At 40.8% G+C, this 26,989-nt stretch overlaps 1 protein-coding gene across 1 annotated transcript in view; it reads right to left on the reverse strand.

Moving 5' to 3' along the window:
- Positions 1–26,989, reverse strand: part of CACNA1C (calcium voltage-gated channel subunit alpha1 C) — a 478,569-nt gene that overhangs the window by 98,998 nt on the left and 352,582 nt on the right. The window contains exons 10-13 of the mRNA XM_051608094.1: positions 16,710–16,800; positions 7,607–7,633; positions 5,367–5,527; positions 4,314–4,539 (exon numbers count right to left, since the gene is read on the reverse strand). Coding sequence (XP_051464054.1) covers positions 4,314–4,539; positions 5,367–5,527; positions 7,607–7,633; positions 16,710–16,800 — 505 coding nt within the window. The remainder of the gene's footprint in view (positions 1–4,313; positions 4,540–5,366; positions 5,528–7,606; positions 7,634–16,709; positions 16,801–26,989) is intronic.

Consider the following 26,989-nt stretch of genomic DNA (forward strand, 5'->3'; position numbering starts at 1 on the left):
AGTTCAGCAACCGGTTTATCTCCAAGGGCTGAGCTTCAAAGAGAACTGTGATGTTTTCCTTCCAGCTCAGCGCTGCAGAGAAAACTAGAATGCTTTAAAGTTTAACTGCAGTGAAAGAGATGAACAATGAAAAACTACAGAGCAAAGTTAAGGGCATGGAAGCTGTGGGCTCAGTGCCACCAAATGTCCGCACTGAATGTGCAATGTAACAGCCTGCTGCATTTGCATTTATCCTTACAGCTCACACACTTTCACACTTTGGGAGAAAGGGAAAGACGGAAAATTAATTTCTGATGAAACTTGACTGACTTTAGCATCCTCAAACCAGAAACTGCTGTGGTCCAGAATATCTCTGCAAGCCTTCCAATGTCAGTCAGGACACATTTTCTAGATTTTTCTTGCAGTGCCCTTAAGAGACACACAGTAGAGCTATTACCCATCTGAATAGCCTCAGTGACTTAAAGCTTTAATGCCTTGCTATCTCAAGGCACAACTGCACAGACTTTTATCAGCTCTGTATTTCTTACAAATGGCTCAATACCTGAGATTCAGTTTCTTATGTAACTATCAAACTTAAGGCAATTAACTGAGATGACCTGGTGATAAGATGGGTGCTGTTTTATCTGTGCACTGAGTGCTACCTGGAAACACAGCACCATTAGAAAAATAAACACACAAAAAAAAAAAAAAAGAGAAAAAGGGAAAAGGAAAGGATAAGAGAGGTTTGACTTGACTGTGATGTGGAAATCACAATTGTCTTATCTTATTGTCCTAGACGCCTGAGCTGAGGTTACCATCTGTCACATTAGGTGGCTGCAGAAATAACAAGAACACGCCCTCAGTGACATCTGGGGTTACTCAATGAAACACAAGGCTTTTAAGACAGGAATGGATGAAGCCCAAGCACAGAAAAAGTACTTCACTCTCTTTGGTTAATATACTACAAAGAAAAAACAGTTACAATAAATCTCATGGAACTGCTGGATAGAATCAGAGGTTTTGGACTGGGAGGTATGAGATGAAGCACTGCTGTTTCCTCAGGCTTAAGGAATGACTATATATATATATATATGTATATACACACACACACACAAATGAACGTGCTTCTTGACTTCTCCTACTTGCAGACCTCAGACCCTTGAGGATGCCAGTGATGAGGCACTGCAAACCCCAGTGTGTAGGATGTGATTATGATCCCTGTTTCAAAATGCAGGGATGATGCAGAGAAGTTAAATGATTTGTTCAACATCTCACACAAAAATCAATTGTAGAACTGGATTATAACTTAAGGTATTCTTTTATTCTCTTCCCTCTCTTCTCCATTGCATGCCACTGTACTAGCAAGCACAGATGCTGAGCTTAAAACAGTAGCAACAGCTGGCAGTTTCATTGTAGGAAAACTTCCCACATTCTATGTCCAATATCAAACCACTTTGAAAGCAGGAACAAAAAAAAAAGGTGCCCCATGTCTCCTCTCTAGTTAACAGTGACATATGTATAAAGTATCAAATTTCAGTATGCTCTTGCAAATAAATAAATTTATTTTTAAGTATAAAGCACTAAATATAGGAATTTATAAAACAGTAAAGGGCTATTTATAAAGAGAAAATAATTTATCTTAAAACAAAGGAAGATTTTCTGCACAGCTCTGTGAAAATCAGGAAGAACAACCCAAAGAGATTATATCGTCTGCTCGTCTAATGTACAAGACTAAACAATTCTGAAGACTTTATAATTTTGGAAGAAGAATTTGCTTTTGAAATTCTAAATGTGGGCTCTAAGATGATCCATTGTTCATCTGATGGTGTATTTATTTGTTTCTGTCACATTAGGGAGCTGTATCTGTGTTTTTCCTAGAAGTGTATCGTCTTGATGCACCCTGAATTTGTTTGTGCTTCATGTTTACCATGGAAAACCCATACAAAAATATAAAGATTAAGCTACCTACTGGTATACTCTCATCAGAGTAGTTTTCCTGCTTTGTGCCTTTTTAATGCTCTTGATTATCACTATTTCCATCTCCAGTGTATGTCCTAATGTCACTGCTCATGAATACCTATTTGGCATAAAATATTACACCAGCATCTCTCCTCCCCCTTACCAGCTTTCTAGGATTGTATCTTTCTGTATCATCATTGTACTCTGGGGGTGTTTTCTACCAGTATTGATAAAGTGGTCAGTAAATCATCATTGTATTTAGAGCTGAGTGAATAACAGAAAATACTGTATTTTTCTGGAGAACATCAGAGGTAAAAGCTTTGCTTTAACGCCAGAATATTTTCTCCTTCAGTAAGACATGAGTGGGCCTAAAATACTGCTTTGGAGGCTTGTGTTAGGGCCTTCTGCATGAGGGTGAACTTCACCCACAGAGGGGAAAAATTATGAAGAAAATTTTGTATAATTAAAAACCACATTTAAATCTGAGACTACTGCAACCTACTTGCCAATATTTTAGGAACAGGAAAGAAGGCTAAATCTGATTAATACATTATTCATTATGAGTTATTCCTCAGCTCTGTGCTTTGCACATAGACCCCTGTGTAAGTTGCAGGAGACTTATTCCAGGTAACATTTGCTTCCATGCAAAATTGTATTTTAGTTTTGCTGCAGGATGAAGGTAAATATAACTTGTCCTGCTGCTGGCTGGTTTCAATATTACATCTGTGCCAGAAGCTTTAGGAATATTTGAGTACTCCAATAGCTCAAGCTTCCTAAAGTATTAATGATATTCTTTCAGCATTTGCCTTTCTATTAAAGTTTTCTCTTAGCTAGATTATATATTTTATGTAGGAGTGGAGAAATGTCTTGAAAAACAATGACCTCTCCAGGATGCTATATTGAAGCTATGCTTTTATAGCTATTAGTATGTTGCCCTGGCTGTATCTGGTTACCCAACGCCTCAAACAGCTACTGGTTTCCTCAGAAACCAGGCCTGGGACTCAGTGATGATAGCTTTCAGACCCAGACATCCAGGAAAAACAGTCACCAGACCAGAGATCCCCACTATTTCTGAAAGGGTAGAGATGCCTTTCTTGCTGGAAACTCATTTCCTGGAACAGTTTTCCCTCTTTTATGATCACACATCTAAACAGACCTCCTTTTTCTTCTTCTTTAGTAATCGTACGCTTGCTTTGGCCTCACTATTCAAGACTGTAAACTGATTTTCTGCCTCTGCTATCTGACCCTCAAAACCATCCACCCTGAAAGAGAGTTGAGGCTCAGAAGTTTTCAGGTTAAATCTTATACGGTGCACAAGTCCAACTCTGTAGATTTTTTCTGCCTCACAGCTCTGCCATCTTGACTGTCTTCCAGTTCTTGTCTTGTTTTTCCTCATGTGCTGTGTTTTTTGTCTCAAATTCATCAGAAATTTCCTTTGGGGGTGTATGTAGCAATTATAGAGACAATTTCATAGATGAGCTGGCAGAAAAGGCACCCTTTCACCACCTCAGTCCAGCTTTTTATAAGGCGCTGACTGATGCCCACAAGGAAAAGGCAGGCCCCATGCTACTTTGGGTTAGCACTTAGGTAGATTTGTTCCAAGAGCTCTCATCTGGGTAAGTTGAGAGCTGATCTCTCATAAAATCTCCACTCAAGCTGAAAAACTCCTGCCAAAACAAGCTGGGGAAGTACCCAACTGCAGGAAGCAGAGACCGTTCTATAGACACCACTGTGCCTTTATGCAGAGGTAGAAGAGAAAGAAGGAAAAGGAAAAAGAGAGGACACTGGAGTCTAGAAAAGTGTGGCTTCTTCATAAAGCTAATGCTACATGCTGGATTCCTTTGAAGGAGAAGGGCTGGCAACATCCTTTGCCTACAGCTGCTAGTGTTGACACTATCTCCCATTAAGGCCACTGTTGAGTCTACTGGAGCTGGCATGGGTTCCTTAGCTGAATGCTGTTTTGGCACAAAGTAGTCTTTCAGGCCCCTTTCTGTCAACATAAAGCAATAGAAAAGGTCACAGGCTATCTGTAGTTTTGTTTTCACTTTGTCTTTTGCACAGAAACATAAGAGCCCCAGCTCAGCTCACATTATCCTTCCAGATTTCAGTTTAAAAATCTGCGTTGCATCAATTGTCTTCAGCCTCCTGTACCAGATTCCTTACCAATCCTGACCACTCATATCAGGGATATCCAGTCTGTACAGCCCTCCCATTCTGCCCCAGACTTCAGAAGATGAGGACTATCAACCTAGCGCTCTCACTACCCCGTTAGTGGTAGAAAAAGTGAAAAGAACAGGGGTATGAGTGACTTATGCCTATATATGTTGTGCACTGAGCGGTAGCCCTCCTTTATTCCCAAAGAAGCACAAAAGTACCTTGTGATTTTAAATATTCTTAGTAGTCGAACACATCTCAACACAGAAATGCCCAGTGGTGACATGATCTTAGTCTCAACCAGAATTGTTTCCAGGATTCCTCCACACACAATGAAACAGTCAAAGCGGTTGAAGAGGGACACAAAGTAGGCCTGGAGACCAAGGCTGTACATCTTCAGCAGCATCTCAGCCGTGAAAAGAGCTAGCAGCACCTTATTGGCAGTGTCTCATGAAAACAAACAAACAAACAACAAAAACAAAAAGAAAGAAAAGAACAAAACCAGAAACAGGTTAATGATACTTAGTCAAAAGTTCATCACAGCGAACCATGAACCCTATAAGCCTATAAGAAACGTCTTCTGGGATCAGTCTGGAAGGTTAACTTCATATAAGCTTGGCATAAAGAATGGGTGTGGGCAGCTCATCCAGAGAAATGCTTTACAAAGATGCTTACAGAGATTCTTAGGTATTGCACAGACAGCTGCAAGGTATTACACAATCACACAACCTCCATGCCAGGGACATGCCTTCCTGTGCACAACCTCCCATCACACTTGTCATCTGCAGATGAGAGTGGGAATAGAAGAGCTGCTGTGCTACCTACTGTTGCTTAATTAAGCTTTTCAGCTGCTCTCACCTCCAGTGAGGATTCAACTGCTCTGCAGACAGAAGAACTTTACGAATCACTCTTCTTTCCTCGCCTCCCTGGTAACTAGAATTTATCATAAATGCTGTTTCAGGGAAAACTGTGGAGAACCTGTGGTTCCCAGTAGCTATCCATGAATTGAAAATCCAATTGCTGCAAATATGTATTTAGCATAAGCTCCTGATTTCACTTACACCCAGTGGAATACTGCTTTGGCTGGAAACAAGGAACTTAAGTTTCCTCCACTGTAGGCAGGTATTTTGTTGTATTATTTAAGATCATGAACAGACAGAGGACTATTTGCACCTGTATATGCTCCTTTTACATTTTCTGCATCAGCTCCCTCCTCAGCCCCCTTTCTTAACACCGACCATAAAAAAACAGAACAGAAATCATCCTCTTCTCACCTTGGACCTCCGTGAGCCAGTCTGGCTGGTTGTAGTGTTCAGAGGCAATGGTAAGGGTGTTGAGAAACACAAGGAAGATCACCAACCAGTAGAAAACATTGGACTTGACAGCAGCACGACACTTTCTTCTGCAGAATCGATTCCATCGGCGCCAGTAGCGACTTGGAAAATTGGAAAAGGAAAAGTTCTTTTCAGATAGGGATCCCTAGGCTATTGCAAATCTCTGCCAAGAGAGACTCTGCTCTTGATTTATTGTTCAAGTGTGGTTGAGAATAACTTTAAAGTTCACCATGAGAAATATTCACTGATTCTCATCTGAGTTGACAGTTGTGATCATCCTTTCTTTAGCTATAGGGATTAAGTTAGTCCTAAACCAATTTGCAACATTTAGGGGTAAATAAACCTCTTCAAGCAATGTCTTAATCAGATTAAGACATCCACTGCATCTACCCTGAGAGGTTTTTTTATCCCAGTTCCCACAAAAATAATTCTTCTTTTTGTATTTTATGCTTATGGCCTCCAATGGGACCTTGCCCAGGCTCAGAATAGTGCAATGACAAGATACCCACTATATACCATGGACCTGTGGATTAAGTTCTTGGAGAGGTGAGGTCAAATAAAATCCATGGAATGTTTCCAACATTCTGCAATATTCAGGATTAAGCTAAATAAAAGGGCTAACTCTGAATAGAAAAAAAAATTGGAGGATCTCAACATCTCACCTTCATGCCTAGAACTACAGATACCATTTGCTAATCAACAGACCTTTTAAAACTTGCCTTGAACACATTCCCTTGTGTCACTGATTTCTGAGGGTAATTACTAACCACAGAAGATATTTAAAGCTAATTACACACCTCCTACTCTTCAGAATTTAACTTGCATAGCAACCAGTTTCCAGGCAACACTTGCCACTGTATAATAAATCTAATAGTTTTATATAGATATTATATACATATATATGTGTGTGTGTGTCTCTAAAGAGGCACACACATAGACAACATTACAGGAAGAAAGAAATTTTCTTGGCCAGTCTTCCCTTATGCATTATTTCCAGTGATGAACTACGGTCATGCTTGAGGCCAGGGTTCATCATCTGTATAAACTAAAGCCAGGCAATGGGAACATTGCACACTGGCCAAAAATTTTTTGCAACAACACTTTAACAGGTAATCAAATCCCAGCTCCTTTAGCTATGCACTTTATAAAGACACCCAGTCTAGCTAGCACAAATGTTTAATAAGGGTTGTGTGTTTTGCAGTGGATTTGAGACAAGAAGTTATCTTCTCAGCTTTCTAAATGGACACAAATCTAGGCATTCCTGTTGTTGTTCAATCATTAGCAATCCCACACACTTTTGTGTGCACAAATGTGCATGCCCATGACAATGTAATTATACAAGTGTTCTTTTGTGCCTTCACCTACATACAAATAAACCCACAGATTGTAGGAATGTGATCATGTATGCAAGTCTTTGCACAGGGATGCATATAGACAGTATGTAAGCATACAAGCATTCCTGAATTCACCTTATTGTTCATTATTTAGGAAGGACAGAGTTGCTCACTTTTCCCAGTTATTCTAAAAATTAATTTAGTTTTCCATAAAACTGACTTTGAAATCAGACTTATGGAGGCAGCTGGGCTCCTACTGGAGAGACAGAAATTGACTGGAACCTCAACAACCAAGTTCCATTAATTCAGTCAGCTTTTCCAATCAAACCCCACAAATTACCACAAGGGGACTGCTTCACATTTTCAAAAACTTTAAGTCAACAGAAAAACAAATACCACCAGAAAAACTCCACATGTCCCATGGTGAAAGGAAGCATTTCACAAGTAAGATGCAAACCTCGTGAGTTGAAAGATCAAGCAAAATCAAGCAAAGCAGAGTAACGCAACAAAGTGTAGGAAAAAGAACCTTGAGCTGACAGGGTTGATGTTGACGGATGTAGAATAATTCTGTGGTTGAACCACTTTTTTCTTCTGCTTTTATATTTTATAGCTTGAGATATGTAGGTAGCAATCAGATAGGTACTTGTGAGTGAAATACTGTCAGTAGTTCCTGTGCCTTATTTCAGTATGAAGCTTAGAAAAAGGATCTTGATTTTTGATAGATGACTAAAATCAGACAAGCGTGGCAGTATCTCCTAGAATCACCACTGTGTCCCACAGACGCAGGAGTAAAGCACCGAACAAAATTGGTGGAAAGGAGGAAAAGCAAAAGTCTGTTTTACTTACCTAAACTTTGACTTTGAGATCCGATGCCTGAAAGATAAGAATTGCCATTAAATTCTGAAGCTGTCCCGTACCTCCCAGGCTTTTATGAAAACAGCAACAGAAACAAAGTTAAGCTCAATCAAAATAGATACTGTTTTCCTCTACATCTTCTGTAAGTCAATGCAGGCACTGGGCAGGGCTAGAATTCCCTGATACACAAATCCTGATTTTTAGTGGGAGTCATGAAGTAGGAGTCATGCCATGATGGGATTCTACCACCTACAGACATCAATGAACTAGCTTTTCTCTTGGGTAAAAACCCGGCCTAATGCTAGAGATACTCTGTATCTGCTACCAAATTCATTTTTCAAGTATGCATCTTTTTTCTTTTAGTCACTAGGTTTTCTTTCTTATATTCAAATATTTATGTCTTTATAAAGGCAGACTTGTTGCTTTCACACATCACCTGTCACTTCAGGATATATAAGCACATTATGAAAGCCTAGGGAAAATAATGCCGTTTTCTGTTTTTTTTTTTCCTTTCCCCCCCCCAACCCCCCCAGCAATTGAGGGAAAAACAGTGCACAGTGAATATTTTCAAACTTAGATACTAACACTTATTTGTTTTTGTTATCTGTGTAAATTGCTTTGAATTCAAAATGGTCTGAACAATAGCAGATTCTGTTGTTATGAATGAAATTTTGGGAATTAAGCGTTCCTGAAAATTTGACCGTGTTCCCACTATGAATGTGTTTAAATATCTAATTCCATGCACATGGATTTATTTACTTAAATAATCTCATTGGCTTTTTATGAGAACTGATAGGCAAAGCTGGGGACAGACCCCAGTCCTAGCCACTGCCTTGCTCTGCATGTCATGTGTCCTGTGAGGCCTTTAAACTCTTTGGCTGACTTTTAGTACATGCATAATGGGGCAGAGAGAGAAATTAAGGTATGTGGATGCCACAACATGAGTCAGACTTGATTTAGGTAGCTGCAAAATCCACTACCAATAACAGAAGAAATGAGAATCTGGGGCATGAGTACGAGCAAGATATTTCTGCTGGATTGAAGCATTTCTTAAGGTTCCCTCTATGATAGGAAAGTGATTAATTGTTGACAACAGTCAGTAAAGGCCTTACGATATTGGCTTAAAAATGGATTCACAGTTAGTAGACATGGGACAAAGTAATGCTCAAAGCATCTAACAGTACTTTCTGTAGCAGTCTTAATAATGGTCATGTTCCTGTTTGAGGACATCAGTCACTGACAAGCAAATGGTGATGGGTCAGTTCCATATCTGGAAGAGATTTTTGTGATAGGAACATTTCAACAGCAGATGGTCCAAGAAAAAAAAAAAAAAAAGAAAAAAAAAGAAAAGAAAAGAAATTTTGCACTGAATACATCATTCCTGCTGTGTCACAGGCAGCTTGTCTAGGCCACATACGAGGCAGCAGTTTGGTTACAGACACACTCAAGAACTCTTTTGATAAAGAAGAAATAATGCACTGGCTGAACAGAATGCTAAATTATGCTGCAGAGACAAAGTGAGCTTTAACAACGACGATGAGTGAAGCACCTACAAAGCACATCCTTATTGTTAATACTCTCCCAACTTCTCACTGAGAATTCTTGCTTGATAAACCCTGCCTACAAACTGGATCAGATTTACAGGCAACAGGAAAGAAAACTCAGATAAAGGGGAAAGAAAAAGAAGAAAAAAATTACAATGAAAGAGAAAGCTGGGTGCTGAGAAGGAGGTTGTGGGGACTTTCAGAGGAAAAGGCTGGGGAGGAGGGGAAATAGGGCTAGAGAGATTAGAGAGATAGCAGGAAGCGCCTGTCTCATGGAAAGCTAAGGACAGAGAGCGTGAAGTCCTCTGGTGACATCTCCTTCGGCTAATGGTTTCCCAACAAGGGAGCTGTGTGGCATTTAAAGCATCTTTAATTTAAGCAGAAGAGGTGGGGCAGGTATAGTACTCATCATGCATGTGATAATTATATCTTTGGAGCATTATGAGCAGCAGCCAAGTGCATTCAGTGCTCCTACAGGTTAGCTACAGCCTCCCCCCCACCACTGCCTTACTGCTATGGCAGAAGGCTTTATCACATGTGGGTGTACTATATATATAGAACAGGACAAGGAAGGAGGAAGAGATTTATATTTAGAGGCAGAATCCAAGAGTAAAATGAAATTTTTGAAACACAAACTGTACAATAGTTGGTTCTGAAAACATTGCGCCCAAATCTGAAACATATTTTTCAAATGACCCTGAGGATCAAGAATCTTTGTCATCCAGAACCCGGATTAAATAGTCATATTAAAAACCCCAAAACTTCTATGGCATCTCTAGGGGCTGTCAAGTATTCTGGACTTGGGGCCTCGTCATGGCCTGTGTGTGACTCTCCAAACTGGCATTTGCCAAGAATTCAGCGTGGACCAGATTCTCTGCTAAGAATTTAAACCTGGATCTCTTGCATCTCTGGTATCCTGGGACTTTTATATCGCTGGAAGAAAGGGAATGTCCCCATTTGTGTCCAGCTCTGGAATGTCCTGAGAAACTGCTTTTTAAAATCAGGGTATAGAAGCCTATGCAAAAACCGTTTCAGATCACTACGGATGTTTTTATAATAGGAACCATGTAACTCAAATTATCTAGAAAGACAAACAGAAAAATTAGACTGCTGGTTTTGTCTAGTTATCTTTTTAATTTTCTAAAACTTTTAACCTTACATAGTCATGTACCACATACAGATAAGGCAGTGAAATTTAAAGATTTTATTGGCATAAACTCAGGATAATCAGCATAATTCAAATGTAGCAAGATATCCAATCTGAGGGACAAAAATCTTTGTTTCTCTGTTCATGGTTGACACCAGAGAGGAGAAACTATGCACTTGTGAAGGCTGTGACACTCCTGTAAAACAGGGATTGAGGACTTTGCATGATTCCGCAGACAATAAAAATGGTGGAAAAAAATTGTAGGTCTCCAAGCATGACACAAAGGCCATGCTGCAAACATTTTCTGGGTGTAGAAAGTACTAACCATGACCACAAAATTATCTGGCATGCTGGTCACAACTATTTCACACTATGATCCTGCCTGTAGGCAACTATCTTCATGAGGACTTAAAAAAGCCCTTGGATGCCAGGAAAAGCTCTCAGAAAAACTTTAATACAGAAATTTGCTTACTATGCCTCTAGGTTCTACACAACTTTGGGGAACATCCAAAGAGCTGCACTGTGGGAATCTTACAGATTTTAGAACTGAGAGAATGCAAACCTGGTGTGATATAGACTCTGCTTTGGTGCAATATGGTGCATTCATGTAGTGACTAGTCAAACAGCAAAACATTTTTCCCTCTCTCACTTCCAGCTGATGACATTTCATTCCTTCTAGTCAGGATGTTGGCATTCCTGAAGAGAAGATTCCCACCCCAGGGTCTTTTATCTGCATATTACTGTGGACACGAGCAAATAGTGGAATGACATTTTCAGGAATGCATACTGCATATCTGATAATCTCTCAGCCTAATAAAGTGTTAGGGCTAAGTTGTATGCTCAGTTCTGCCTCTGCCGCTCAAACTGAAGCAACAAGCCTCCATCCTTCTGCCTGTACAATGCAATGCACACAGGGGATGTGCAATGATCATTTCCCATTTCTGAGCATTAATTAAAAGCTTCCAACAAAGCAGAACAGATCACTGGCCCTGAAAAACTTGCGTACTGAAGTGGACTGAGATCCTCCTGCAGAGGCAGTCACTGAATTTCAGCAGAGTCCACACAGTGATGCCTCTTCTCTTTTTTGCATTCTTGCCTTTCTTGCAGAAGCACTGAAGAGCACGTTGACCTGATGGAGCGATGCTGGTTTTAAGAGAGAGGTGATTGTTGACCAGCAGCAGTAAGAATCTACAGAATATCTTTAAGAGAACTGGATCTGTCTAGCTTAAAATTGAATTGGTTTGCTATTCAACAGGCTTCTTATAGGCTGGAAAAATAGGCCAGCACATCAGCATTTAGTGAATAATCTTGCAAGTGGCAAGTCATAGGCAAGGCCTGTCACTGAATCTGAAGTAGTAAGATAATTCCTCCTCCACAAGGGCACTCAGTTTTCCTTTAGACACCTATCTGGAGCTGACTGTGAATGCCAAAAGCACCTTGCTCATAATAAATCAGAGAGCAGTACCTGAAGCTGACACATAAGGGTCAATCAACCCTGTGTGTTTTCCTGCTGAAGTCAGCAGTGGTTTCAGAGCTTTTGGCAGACTTTTCTTACCACTGCTCCTCCTGATGTGATGGGGACTTTGGTCCTCACAGAAGGAAGCTGTCTTCTCATTAGGTGAAAACCAGGAGCAACTATATCAAACCTGTAAGCAAACTGACTCTCTTGTCTTTACCACTGCCTCCTATGCTGATTATTGCAAGAACTGCATAGGAATTGCATTCTCAGCCAGAAAAGCACCAAGGGAAAAATCACTGATAGTTGAACTGCCAGGGAAAGCTTTCATCACTCATAGTATTTTCAGGACACGCTGTTTTCACTTGGAAAGCCAGTGTTCAGTTTCTTTTATCCTGTTTTATTGTTTTAACCTTCTTCGGTGAAAAAGCAGTTGAAATGCCCCCTAAATGTATGGAAATCTTGGCCAAGGTGAAAACACCAAGTGGCTTATTGTTTCAGTGAAAGCAGATAATTTTAAGCTCTCCTTCCTTTTGAACTCAAGTGCTCCACTTTTCTATTGAGGCTGTATGAAACACTACTTTCCACAAAGAACTTTTTTATACCTAATACACATGTATAAAAGCAAGCTCTATTGTGGCGCTCCAGATCTCTATGGTTGTATTAGAAATTTGGCATTCTGGTTGTATTGGAAGATTATATATGTTGCCATCCCTCACAGAACAGATTACTACTGATGATGAGCAATAGCCTGTCCTCGGGAACCGAAGACTGGCACAGCAGTAAACACAGAGGTTCAGGGAAATTACTTGCTATTGGGAAGTCCTGGGTATAAGGCAATCCTGTAAGCAGAAACTCATTGCTTCTAGTTCTGGGTTTATCCCACTGATGTTTGCTGCAGAGGAAACACATTTATTTGTACCCAGAGGCAACACATTATTAAAGCCATGATACATTAGGAGTGAGATAAGCTCCTCTTTCAAATGTTGTCCTTGAGGATAAAAGCTGTTGTGTTTTTACTGCAGGACAGATGTCAGTGCAGTACAAGGCAAAACCATGACATGCATGATAGACTCTGGAAGCTGTGGGACACTTTTCCATGTCCTGTGGAACCCTACAAAACCTGTTTTCAAATTCAGATGCCTGACACCCATGTTAGGAAGAGAACTACTCCCTTCCACAACTCTTCTGATGGAATCAGAATTACACCAGGAATGAATATGAATGTTTGTTGTCTAAGACATTGAATTTATACAATAAGAAAAGAGATTTTAGATGTTATATTCTTCCTGAAATTCCTTCTGGTGGTTTAAAGACTGGCATTGCTCCAGACAGCACAGCTAATGAAGACAGTTTCTATAGTATGGATTCTATAGAAATAAAAGCTTCTTTGAGACAATTCATCAGTAGGAGATAGCTTGTGTTTGAGAGGTACTCTCCTGATCTCACATAGCATATGTCTCTGTGGAGCTGAGAAAGGCTGTCTAGGAAGATCTCCTTTTCCAAAAGGCACTCTTGAGCCTGGCTTCTCAAGTACATCTTTCTGTCATTCACAGACCCAGCTTTTCAAAGCTCTACAGCATTTTATAAGAACAGAAAGAACAGCCAGTAATTCTAAGTTATCTTCAATAAAAATGCTTTTTCTTTCAGTCTCCTGGGGACTTTTTTCATTCTAACAAGAGTGCATTCTAATGGAAAGCTCAGCCTGTAGTCATGGTGGTGCTGTTGGAGTGGTTAAATGTCCTAGCAGCCTGATGCCACTAAATACATAAATATATCACCTTAGACTTGAAACCTCCCTGTTGCTTCAGTCATGTCTGGTGGCAGCTTGCCCAGTGCAGCCTCTGCCCTCTGGGAAAAAGTGTTTATGGCAAGGCAATGACGATTTATGGCCACTAGGTGATTTTAGCAGGCTGGTAGAAACGAAGACTCGTGCAACAGATGAAAGTCAACAGTCAAAGAAACTTGTCTAGCCATTTCAACTGTAAAAACAAAATCCAGAGGGCAGGTGACTGCTTAGAAGTCCAGGCCTAATCTTCAACTAGAGTAAATCAGGATGGCATGACTACAGACTATAACTATTAATACTTACTCAAAGTTACTAGCACCAGATGAGAAAATTATTTGAAAAGCTCAGCTAACTTCCCACATGAATTGTCTCTGTTCTTGAACACTGGGAAAAATTCTTAGTCAGGTTCAGAAAAAAAGAAAATAATCAATACTATTTCTTCCTTACATTTTATATATTCCAGTTGGAATACTGACCTATAGGATGTTAAAATGAGGGCTCAGTGAGAAGAAGGGGACTTAACATTTCTTGAAACCAGGAAAGTTTGTTTCTCTCTCTGCCTAGGTGTGTGATGAAATAAAAAAACCAAACAAACCAGAAAGGATGCCAAATCTCAGAATCAAAGGCAGATCTGAATTTAGCCATAACTAAGGAATTTGCAGCTCCACAAGTTTGAAACCAACATTTAACAACAGCAGGAAACATGGGGAAAATTTGCATCTCACTTCAGAATTTCAAATACAATGATATAGCCATTTGTTTTCCTGGATGAAGGAGCCTATTCATCTCTTAGAGATGAAAAGCAATCTGAGCGAGGCCTTGAGGATCTTAGCTGTCCTTGGGTAAGGGGTAAAAAAAACCCTTCTCAATAACAGACTTCAATTCCCTTACTATTCATCACCCATTTTCAAATGAAGTAGAAAGTGGTAAGGAAACTGTTTATGTCCCTGAATCTTGCATGTCTTGCTCTGGTGAAACTTAGACTTCTGTTTTAACACTTAAAACATGGGAAGAAGAAAGGAAACTCTGTTTTCCTGTCATTTTCCAGTGCCTTCTTCCCTAAAACGTGTTTGATGTAGCCATCCTTTCTCCTAATGTCAGGAGTATAGTGATTGTGGTGCCAGACCACAGTACAGCCACTCTCCTGTGCGCTGTTTTAGATAAACTCCTTTATAAGTAATGATTACCTTTAGAGTTGGGTTTAACCTCAGCTCTCCTGGCCACACTCCAGTTAAGATGATTATGTTCTGCTTGCCAAAATTCCCCATGTATCTTCAGTGCAAAACAAGCTATCCCTCGTACATCTCCTTATACACTTGTGCCCTTTGTTTTTAGACATCTATCACATCTTACCCTGAAGGTGGCTGAACTCTACTGCTGTAAAAACAATCCTTGCTTTTACAGTTCATAAAGTGCTTTAGGATCCTTTGGGATTAAGGACATTAAATGAATGCAAGCTGTAATGTTAAAAATATATGCAACTTTATAGTAGCAGTTGCTATTGGTTTTGGCACTGTGTAGCACCAGGGGACCCATTGTGTTGGGAGTCACAACTGCAGAATAGAGATGGTTCTCCAAATTGGATCCAGCTGGAAGAAATGGTCATATATCCAGCTGCTGTCTCCTGTAATACAACAAGAGCACAAGCAGCTTGGTGGGGTGCTAAAGAAAGGGCTACAGCTGCCTCTGTGCTGTGAATAGGTCTAGTCTTGATCCTCAGAAGAGAGTTTATAATGTAAACTGAAAGACTCAGCAGGTAGGCAATGGTAGGCAGGTGAAGGAAAGCTATCACAAATTATTTATTTTGGGATTTGTAAGTCATTGGCTGATGCTTACAGGAAAGCAGATTAAATTTACAACATATTCCACCTATCACATCTTGTAAAGCAGATATGATCTCCTCCACTTCACTTTGTACACAGGGCCAAGGGTGTATGGGAGATACAGTCAAGGTTTACAAAGTCATAAAAGTGATAGGTATAAGCTGAACATGGAACTGTTGATCACCCAATCTCACATTGTTAGAAGGAGAGGATGTTGACTGAAAGTAGCAGCAGATCAGTGTAAGACAGATACAAGAAAGTACTTGCGTACACAGCAAGTAGTGAACTTCTGAAAGTTGTTTCCACAGGAGATTGTGAGGGCAGACAGTGTTAGTGGGTTCAGATAAATCCATGGGCTACAGGTCCATTAATAGCAAAAAGCAGAAGTGTGCCCTTTTCATCTTTAATCCAATTAGTATTATTTTGTGAGCAGTAAAAGGGGACTAGAATGTAGGAAATGACCAGGCTTGTGCACCTACCCTCCTGTCACTGTCAGGACCTGAACACTGGGCCAGCTGGACCACAGGTCTGACAAACCTGATCATTTCTTATTTATATGATGAGCATTTCACCAACACTGAAAGGTTCAAGGTATGTCTAAGGACAGGACAGAGCCTCAAAATACTCCAGCATGGTACCAGCTATAGCACTGATACGCTTAGCCCATTTTTCAAGGAAATTTGGAGGGACTGACATATTCCTCCAGAGCATAAAGGCTGCTCTTGTTCAAGTCATGCAAAGGGGAAGAAAGGTCTCATCGTGCCTATTCTTACTCTCTGTGATACTAAAAAAATACACCATATAATATGGTATTCCATGAGTGCTATCTCACACATTCTTGAGCATCTCCATCAAGAGCATTACTCCCTCCTAACTGTTTTGTCATGATAGTATTGTGCTCAGCATTTGGAGGGTGTCATTCAGGTGGCAGAATTGTGTACAAGAATCATCAGATAAATTAAAATAAACCAGTCATTTCCATGCTTCGTTCTGCAAATACTCAATTTGATTATCTATTACCAAAGAGGAATTTTAAAATAAGAACACTGCTATCCATCAGCTCTTCTTTTAGCTATTACACAAAACCAGATCTGCTTATCCTGGACATTCTGTACTTTATTTACATCTATGTAAACACAGATGCTCTCAAATAACGTCCAGAGTAAGTTTACATGGCAATTAAGATAAGAATTGCAATCGATAGATCTTCTACACCCTCTCCTTTCATCCACTGTGGGGTTTTCTTCCCCTTAAAAAGCCTGACATTTGCCCTGGCTTTAACTCACCAAGCTCCATCCAACCCCCACATAGGTGTAGCTGGGTCTATGTACTCACGCTAGCCTAGCACCGCAGTTTTCGCCTTCAATATCCGCTCCAGGGACGTTGTCTGTGTTCACGGACTCGGTCTCACTGGTGGGCATGCTCACTGTAAGAGTCAAAGGGAAGAAAACAGAGAGGGTTGGCCATTAGAACCTGGCACACCTGTTTAGGAATCACACGAGTGAAGGAACTGGCTTAATGAAAAGACTCTCAGCTGCAGCTCCTGAGGATTAAGCAATTTGCTGAGCAAGTTTAGTGCCTCCCTGCACAGGTCAGGCTGGGCAGGTAGGCTTCAGGAACATACACTGGTTACTCAATACTAAAGAAAAGGGAAGAAGCAGCTGCTTGCTTTCTTTCAGCATCAGTTCCTGGAAATGTTTTGAATGAGAGCCACTGAAAATTAGAAAACCTAGCAAAGCCAACAAGAAGCTTGTATTTGATCCAATGGAAACAATGCCCCTTTACTTGCACCAGACCAATCCCCTCACTGCCCTCCCCAGTCTCTGGTGTGATGATTGGAATACAAAGTACCAGACTGACATGTATTCAAACAAACATCTTCTGTTAGCCTGATAGCAAGTACCACACAAATAATATTGATGGCTCATCTATCATATACTAACCACTAACATGTTTCAACCTCACACTTATAAACTGACCCTATAGGGATAAGAGGGGAATGCAGACTCTCTGACCCATTCAGATATTACAAAAAAAGGAGCTGATGAAGATAGACTACAGTGTAGATTTTATGTTGACACCCACCAACTAAGAACTGGACAACCTCCTAGACTTCTACAGAGGTATTACAGAACAAACATCAAACAAAAGTAACTATAGGTGTGAACCTATCTCATCTGGATTCAAGGACCTGTCACATTTTTTTATCTGTCGTCAAATCTCACTATTTTATTTGCTTCTACAGGTCATATAAAAAAATTCCATTCCACCAGTTGCTTCCATCTCCTGTATGAGCTCTAATTATTCCTTAATATATAACCATCCATTGTAAGTTAGGACAATGGATAGGAACCAATATATGTCCTCTTCCCTCTTCCCACCTTTTCAAATCCACAAAACAAATGAAAAAAACCCCAAAATTTAAACAGAATTGTGGAGGATTTAAACAGATCTCTCAGATGCCTCGTAGAACTTCAGGATATGACCTGTACTACTGGTTGGATATGTATCTCAGATGAGACTTGAGAGCATGCACTACTAGCTTTTGGAGAGGCTTCTAAAAGCCTGCAAGAATATATTACTCAGTGCTAAGAACACATCTATTTTTGGGTCCTTGGTGCAAAAGGAGGCAAGGAAGAATAAATAGGTTCTGCATTTAAATTGCACAGATGTTTAATTGGCAATGGGACCAGGCCTTCATTCAGAGGCTAGAAAGATATCAGAAGGTTCTTCCAAAGAGGTCCTGTGTTCCTGCTCTGAAAGTGTTATGGTAGAAATGTCGCTCAAAAGGAACTATCTTTCGTTCATCCCATCCAAACAATTCACAATCCTACAACATACATCTTAGAAAATCTAAAGTTCTTGTGCTGTGTTCTTAGGACCATGTGAAATAATGGACTCTGTAGGTCTCTTGATAGAACTATGAAATACTGTACTCCAATGGTGCCTGTTCCTTTACAAAGACTAGATGTTTTAGCCATCGTGTCTATTTGGAAAGACAAATTAAGGAATCAACTGAATTCATATTTTGACGTACATGAAACGGTCAAGTAAGCTGCAAGAAAAAACCAACATTAATAATTAAAATTTTAGGTGCCGACTAAGCCCTTCAGGAAAAAATCCAAAACGCTGATATTTCACAAGTTATCTTTGAAGATGAGGTAAAGCACTTTCAAGACATATTTGAGCTTATTTGCAAATGGAAAACAATGTTGAAGACATTAGCAAGAGATTGATTTGCAGAGCAGCTTATTCTCTTGAGTGCGTGAAGAGGACACTGCACAAGCAATAGAAAAAGCAAGGCACGCACATGCAGAAGTATACAAAGCCATATTATATGTCAGTCTGTATAGAGATATATGGACACACACACAGATATACGCAATGTGGACACATAGTGCAGCGGAACATTACCATGGGTTTCTGTGGAGTGACTAAACCAAGCAAACTTTCCTTTCTTCTTATCAGGCAAGCCAGCTGGAGTGCTTCCTTTCACAGACAAGATGGTCAGTGTCAAGTACCAGGAACAAGACATCAATAGAGAACATGCAGCCAGTGACAGGCAAAAGAAAAAAACAAGGAACTCAGCTTACACATGACATCCACTTCTGTCTGAAAACTTCATCATGTGAATTAAAAGTACAAAATGAAAACCAAAGGTATACGGAAATATGAAATATCATAACAGATCATCAGAGGGTAACTCTCCTTTGCTTTCTGATCTTTTGTGTATCTGGCTTCTGAGAACGTGAAGATGCTGAATTTAAGTTTATGGGTCAAATCCTTTTCCCGGTGATGTCAATGGCAAAACTCTTCCTGTTTGACTATCTGAACTATTGAAATTGATGAAACTAAGGCAATTGCAATGTGTTCCCAGGTTATTCCCTGACCCTTAGCATCAGAATCTGGACTAGCTTATTTTTGAATGAGGTTCCTAGGGAATTCTTCCTAAACTGCTCCAATATCTAGAAACTCTTCCAAAACTGTCAGAGCTGTAGAGGAGACTTGTTGCAGTAATCACATTTCTCTGTCTTTCTCCATCTCTAGAGATTTACAACCACCATCAAGCACTCAGATGTACACTGCTTTCACCAAGCTAGAATACTCCTAGATTTTATCTAATGTTTTCCATTTGTTTATATTTGGCATTCTTCCTCTGATGTCCTCCTGCTTCATGGCTTTTCATGGCATTACTTCACATTGATCTTCTGCCTATTATTTACAGAGGTCCCAGACAGATCAGAGATGCAAGCACAGAGACATCTTACAGCATACTTTGAACTTCCCTAATCCTACTGTTGCAGAAAGCAAAATCTAAGTAAAGTGAGGGATGAAGGTGCAGTGGCACATGGGCTGAAGAGACTCGTGTGGTTCAGGCTAGCTTGCTGGCACTAGTTCACAGGCATTTATTGCACTACATGCTAAGGACATTAAAAAGTACTAAGATGGTATTAAATATTAGAATACTGATGGTCAACAAGTTAAAGGTCAGGACAGGCAGGAGTTTAGGACTCTATTCCCCAATGTGGGGTGTTCTCAGCAGGGAAATCACTTACTTTACCTGACACCTCACATCACCTTCAATATCAAGGGATAATCATGTGTGCAGATGCTGTGAGGTTCATTTGGGCCAGTTAACAAAGATGCTGCAGAAGAGTTGCATATAAACTCAGGTGAAATATGAGAGGAAGCAGACCGACTACTGCTCAGATGGCTTTCTTCTGACTCAGTTCTCAGAGACACAGACCTTGTGCCCATATCCCAGCTCCAGCCTAGAAACAAGGCAGGTATTTTCTGCAGTTTGGGTAATTAATTACTGAAACCATGTACCAAGAATGCTAAATCCACCACAGGAATATTTTAATCAGGAAGAGATGGGTTTTTCTAAATGGTGGGCTCTAGTCCAGAGCACAGTTATGTTTAGGGCCATGGTATACAGACTGCCATCTCAATGGCCACCTCCTCCTAATTTTGGGAGCTGAGACATGGCAAGAATGAGGCAAATGCAGGTTTCCTCCTACCTGGACACAAAGCAACTTAGCAGTTGAAAACCTGGTACCTCACATCCTGTGCCATGTATGTTCAGTGACTTGTGGTTTCTTACAGCAGCGGTTCCCTGTTTAATTCAAAAAGTCCACTGCTTATAACCAAATCAGAGATTCCCAGGAGACCTGGTTCTGCCAGGAATCTCACCCTCCCCACTTCCTGGCCTTCAAGCAGACTATCAAACCTTCCATCTACCACATACTTTGCATTGAAGGCACTTAGTGTCCCAACTGCAGCATGGGCAAGGCAGTGATGGATCCTGGTACATACTATTCAGCTGCTCACCTAATACCCTAAGCTATTGGGTCAAGTGACAAAATATCAATAATGTATATAGGTGACTTCTTGATAGCAGAGAACTATTCAGTCCCCACACTTATCCATCCTAAGTAACAGCAGGTTGTTAAGGAGGTGGCAAGGAATTTTCAACAGGCAGTTTGTCTTTGCCTGACACACCAGGAGCAGCAGTCCAGCTAACAGTACCATGGGCACAAAGGGTCGGCTGCTCACTTCAACCAAACCAGTACAGTGAGCAACAACACAAGGACAGGTCCCACAGAATGTATTACATATTTCACAGAATCTTAGAAGGGCTTGGTTTGGAAGGGAACTTCAAAGAACCATCTGCCCTGCCATGGGCAGGGACATCCATCATTAGATCAAGTTGTTCAAAGCCCCATCCAACCTGACCTGGAACACTTCCAATGATGGTGCATCCAAGACTTCTCTGGGCAACCTGTTCAGTGTACTTGTTACTGGGGCAAATCAGGGTGGCTTTGCTTACATCAAATATCTTTTTTTTTTTTTTATAAATTAAACATCACATCCATAATTCACTCTGGTTGAGGAAATCTCCCATTAGTTACATATCCTCTAGGTAGCATGGCAATCTTTCAAAGGGTAACTGAAGCAACTTTTCAAAGGCATCCCAGTATCTTGTGGTTTCAACAGAGCGCAACCCATAAGGACCAGTAGGTTTTATACTCTCTCTACCGTTGCTTCTGAAGCCTGTGCACTTCTCACATTTTGCCACAGTGTGGCTCATCTCTGAATGTAGACTTTTACTCCCGGACTACCTAAACTCCCATTTCACATTACGTACACAGCATTCCTAAGGCTGCTAAAGCAACAACAAAAGCTGTGTAGCAGCTTCCTTAAAAATAAATTTGAAAAATTCTCCATGTTATGTTAATTTTATCTCTGAGACTCCAACAGACAGAAATAAAGACAAAGTGTCTGCAGTCTGTGACTAGCTAGACAAACAGATGTGCAAGATCCTTTGAGAGCCTCTGTTCCGTGTCACTGGCATTAAGCATTGATACTCTACTCTTGCACTAACATATGTCCCTCCTCCAACGAAATGCCCCATGGACATGCAATTAATTATTGGATGGCAGGTTGCCAAAAGACAGCCAAACACTGAAACAGAAAGCTGGCACAAGCAAATACCTTTTTCTGTGTGGCCTTGAGATAATTTTTCCTTTGCACACTTGGAGAATAATATTTGCTCCCAGTTCAGAAACATCATTATCACTGTTGCATCTTGCATTTATGTCTGTCATCTTGGCAGTGGAAGCAATTATAATATTCAGGTTTATCTCCATGGATTATATAATATTGTGACACTTGTTGCTGAATCTCACTTCAGTACTGTAACAAGTTAAGATCCAGAAAAGATCATGCCTAGGCAAAGGGTGCCTGCTTCCACGAACATAGGCAAAGCATAAACTTTTCACAGATTGTAATGGGATGTCTTACTACATGACTTTGCAGATCTGGGCATTGCTTTTAGAACTGGGTATGTCAGAGGCTATTCACATTGCCTGACTACATGTCTCTGATTTAGCTGCTTGAGTTAGGCTAGTGAGTCTGACTGATTCTTATCACAGGTTTTCTGAATGCCATACTGATGTCTCCCTCAACTGTATGGACAGGCTGGGCATTTACCTTATGTCCCTGGGTTAGGTACCTGACTTGAAACCCTATGAGTTTCCAACAGCATGTTAACTCATTTTGAAAAAGACCCATAGTGGGTTTTCAGGTTCAGAAAAGCAATAATACACTTGATTGTGTTTTATAATATGCTCACTTAGAATCCAGTTTCTCCAACACTCCAATTTCTACTGGTATTGAATTACTTTGCAAAATATAGGTCTAACTCACCCCCTTTGGCCATGCTGGCACTTGGGGTGAGAAGGACCTGACTTCGCTCCATCATAATTTCACCTTATTGTGTCACCTTGGCTGTATGACCAAGCCTTTGTACGTATTCGTTCAGTTTCTCTAAAAGGGGATTATTATTCTGCACTCACCTTGCAAACCTCTCTGAGATCTGTGGATGAAACACACAACAATAAGGGCTAAGTACTATAGTTATTACTGATGCTAATGTCTCCCAAGTGGGACTCTGCAGATCTATAAAGCAAATCTGAAGAGCAAAGAAGTCCTCTGAATTCTCCAGCTGGGATTTAAGATTTCTTTTTCCAGCAAGCACAACAATAATAAATTGCAATATCCAAGCTGCTTCCTTTAACAGAATGTGCATCAAGTGAATGACTTTGTCTCCAGTAAAAACCCTGCTTCCCATGGTGCCTCTCATGGCTATCATTTCATGAATGGGTCTATGGGCAGCTGTCAGAATATCAATCAACTCCTTTTTTCAGTGGAGACCTCTCATTTTAATTAATACGTGAATATTGCCTAGCTTTCTTCTTCTCATTGCCTGTTTTGGAAATGCTGCACTCATTCATCTTATTAATTTAAATAAGATACAGCTTTCATTCTGATACATGCATACAGTGTCTTGGGAACAATCGGTAAGTGGCAGCCTGCAGAAAGTAAACTGCACAGGTAAATCTCTCGATCTCCTGATTTTGTCAGGAAAATGTACTGGATATGACTGCAGAACTCTTCTGCAATTTCTGTTTTGAAAAGGAGATCTGCAGTAGGTAAGATTCTGCAGGAGAAGAGGAAAGGGAACTCCAACTATTTGCAGGATCCTAGGGGTTACATACGTCCCAAAGTTAGAATGCATCAATGAATCTAGCACAGTAAAAAAATAATCCAGAAAAATTATGAAAACAGTTTGAAAATGCTTACCAAGGGCTCAGAGGCCAATGCAGATAGTATTATACACACAATATTACATGAAATACATGTAATAGATACACTTTGCATAACCTAATTTTGGGTTACATACAAATGACTGCAATTTCAAGGAGGGAGAGCTCAATGCACACTTTCACTCAAGGTCAGCCACAGAATCTAGGATAGTAATAAAGAGCCAGAAAGTGATTGCCAGTTATATCCACTTCAGTCAAACAGAAAAAGGCTTTCAGTAGAAAGATCTTTACACCAGTGAACCAGCAGCAGAGGTGCTGCTGCTACTATGTAGTAATAAGACCTCTCATTACAGTAAAACCAGGATGGGCATTGGACTGCATCAGAGAAGACAGATGCAGTGTAGCACTGTTTTATTGAATGGAGCAATAGAAAGTGGGAACATTGCCAATACCGAGATGGAGAACTGTATCATTAAATATTTGATTCATAGATAAATTATATCTTTTACAATATACATAGCAATATATATCTTTTATACAAAAAGACTTGTTTTTCCATGTCCTTCTCGCCTTCCAGAATGTCATGGACAAACACATTCTATGACACTGAGGGGATATGGCTGTGTTGGTTTGGTTCTGGCATGGTTTCAGTAGCAGGGGAGGGCCCCAGGGGTGGCTCCTGTAAGAAGCTACTAAAAGCTCCCCTGGCTCAGGTGGCCAAGGTCGGGTCGTTAGAAAGACAATAGATGCGCCTCTGCCATTAACACAGGAAATAACTGATATAAGACCTGAGCTGAGAGCAAGCTTGGGAGATAGAGCTGTGCTGAACAGGTGAAAGGCAGTTTCAGGGTGAAGATTCTGAGGCTGGTGAGGAAGGAGGGTGAAGAAGGTGCCCAAGCAGAAGTTTCCCTGTAGCCTATGGGGAGATGGTAGGCTGTCCCTCTGTTCATGGAGGATATTCCCTGAAGGGGCCAGGAGGGATGAGTGTGGACTTGCAGCCCCTGGACTTGGATTTGCAGCTGTGGAACACCCTGCAGCAGGAGAGGTGACTGTCCCTGAAGCAGCTCATGACTCTGTGGGAAGTCCTCTCTGTAGCAGCTTGTTCCAAACCTCATGGGAAGGACTCATGAAGAGGTTCATGGAAGACTCTCTCCCATGGGAGGGACTACAGGGGGAAGCAGGATAGGACTGTAAGGAATCCTTCCTGAGGAGGAATCCTTCCTGAGGAGGAAGGAGCAGCAGGAAACAGCAGCCCATGAACTGACTCTAAACCCCATCCCCTGTTACCCTGTGCTGCTTGGGTGAAGGAGGGAGAGAAACAAGGAACAAAGTGATTTGGGCCTGAGAAGAAGGGAAGGGTGGGTGTAACATATGCAAGCCCTGCTCTGTGTTTTGTCTGTGTCCCATGTGTGTTTGATTAGCGTGAAATTAAATTATTATTTTTCCCCAAGTTCAGTCTGTTTTGCCCGGGACCTTAATCAGTGAAGAACCCTCCTTGTCCTTTGTCTCGACCCATGAGCTTTGTCCTCCTCGTCCCAGAGAGTGTGTGTGTGTGGGGAGCTGAGTGAGTGGCCATGGGGCTGGTTCTTTGTGTTAGGCCCAAACCACGACGTTGGCCGCGGGCTAAACAAATTTATACCATACATAAAGAGGAATAAGAGAGATATTTACCAATTGTGCAGGCATGTGATTAACTGATCTGTCATTACCACATGCAGAGTACTGCCCACCTATGAATTAATTACTTTGCTACTAATTAATCTTCCTGGGACTTATTTTATTATAACAAACTCCTCAGCTACATTAAACAGCTGCCATTTTTCTTCTTTTTATAGCGATATTGACAGTAATTTGCCTTGTTCTACAAATATTTGTTCATTTCAGCCGGTGAGCAGAATGCATATCACGCAGAGGACAACAAAATAGGCACAGTCAAACTCCTGGCCCTGCAAAGATACAGCCCTTTGCAAGCCTCACACATGTTTTGTTCTGTATTTGAAAGGAAGAACTGAAAATCCTCTTCCCATTCCCCTGCCTGAAGGGCACAGTCTGCATGACCTGTGGTATGTCAAGTGGCTGGTAAGCACAGGATGTGGGACTCACTCAAAAGCAGACTTTATAGAAAGGAGTCTAACTCTGCTAAAAAAGGGTAAGAGACTCAAGAGACTCCCTGGGTAAATGGTTGTACTGCTGAGCAAACATCTACGTCTGTGATTGGAGTTCATTCACTGCGGAATATCAGCCTGGAAGTGCCTGCAACTGTTTTGATCCTCATGGCTGCAGGACAGATGGACTGGGTGACTGACAGAGCTGCTGCCCCAAAAGATCTTGAAAGATGTCTCTCTCCTTAATCTGGACTCTTCTATGACATCCTAAACTGGTTTCCTTGTCTTATAAATGATTTACATTGCTTGCTTTGCTAGGAGAAAAAACTAATGTGCCAAAGTGCAAGGCATTTACTTCCCAGGACATGGTTTATAACATAAGTGTCTGGGTTCCTCACATTATTCTGAAGCTATTCCTTATAAAAAAAAAAAAAAAAAAAAAAAAAAAAAAAGAGACAAGGAAAAGCAAAACAATTGAACAATTGAGGATCTATGACTCAAGGGTATTTTGTGGTGGTGAACAAATCACAACAGCACATTCTGAAGGGTTCTGCAAGCTTTCTCTCTCATTCTTTATGATTTTTAGCAGAGGAAGATAGGACAAGCAGCAGTTCCATCAAATGGACCTGATTCTACCCCACAAAATGATGTATGGGAACAACAAGCAGGAGCATCTCACTTAAAAAACCAGACTGTATTACTGCAGGCTGATCTGGCAAGGCACCTTAGAAATGGAGCATGAGAGCTGCAGGCAATGTGTTGGGTAGTGATACAAACACTGATCATGAACAAAATAACTAACCACGAAGAAAGTGCCCTCAAGACAGTGAAATCAACAGCTAAAAGAAAAAAATCCCTCCTGCTTTGATTGGTTTTGGCCCTCTCACAATCACGACACTATTCATATTTGGCTCACTAACATTGTTTCTAATGAAAACAACCAGCTCATAAGTTTCAAACACAAATACGGTTTTAAAGCAGGCCACATGTTTCCTGAAATTGCTGTGTATGGGGGAACTTCTGCATCTGCCCACTCATACAAATATACACCTGGGAGGTGAAATAGTAACTTTGATGAGCATCTCTATTTCAGCAAAAGCATCTTTGTTCTTTCAGTTCACAGCCCTGTGAACCTGCCTTCCCTGCAGAGTCCAGAAGAAGCAAAAAAAAAATTACAGAAGCAAGTTCCAACTTGATCTGCTTAGGTCATCAGAAACTCTCCGGGGAGTACTGCTTGCCACCTAGATTGTTAAGCTTCAAAGTCAGAGATGCAGCTCCAGCTGTTTTATGACATTCTTGCCTGTCACAAGTCATTTCAAGGTGGGTGACACACAAAAACTTGGTGAGTGGCCTACAGTTTGTGAGATAGAGCACGTAAGAGGATATGACAGGACAGCAGAGA

Source organism: Apus apus, chromosome 1, assembly GCF_020740795.1.
Source record: "Apus apus isolate bApuApu2 chromosome 1, bApuApu2.pri.cur, whole genome shotgun sequence".
Classification (NCBI taxonomy): domain Eukaryota; kingdom Metazoa; phylum Chordata; class Aves; order Apodiformes; family Apodidae; genus Apus; species Apus apus.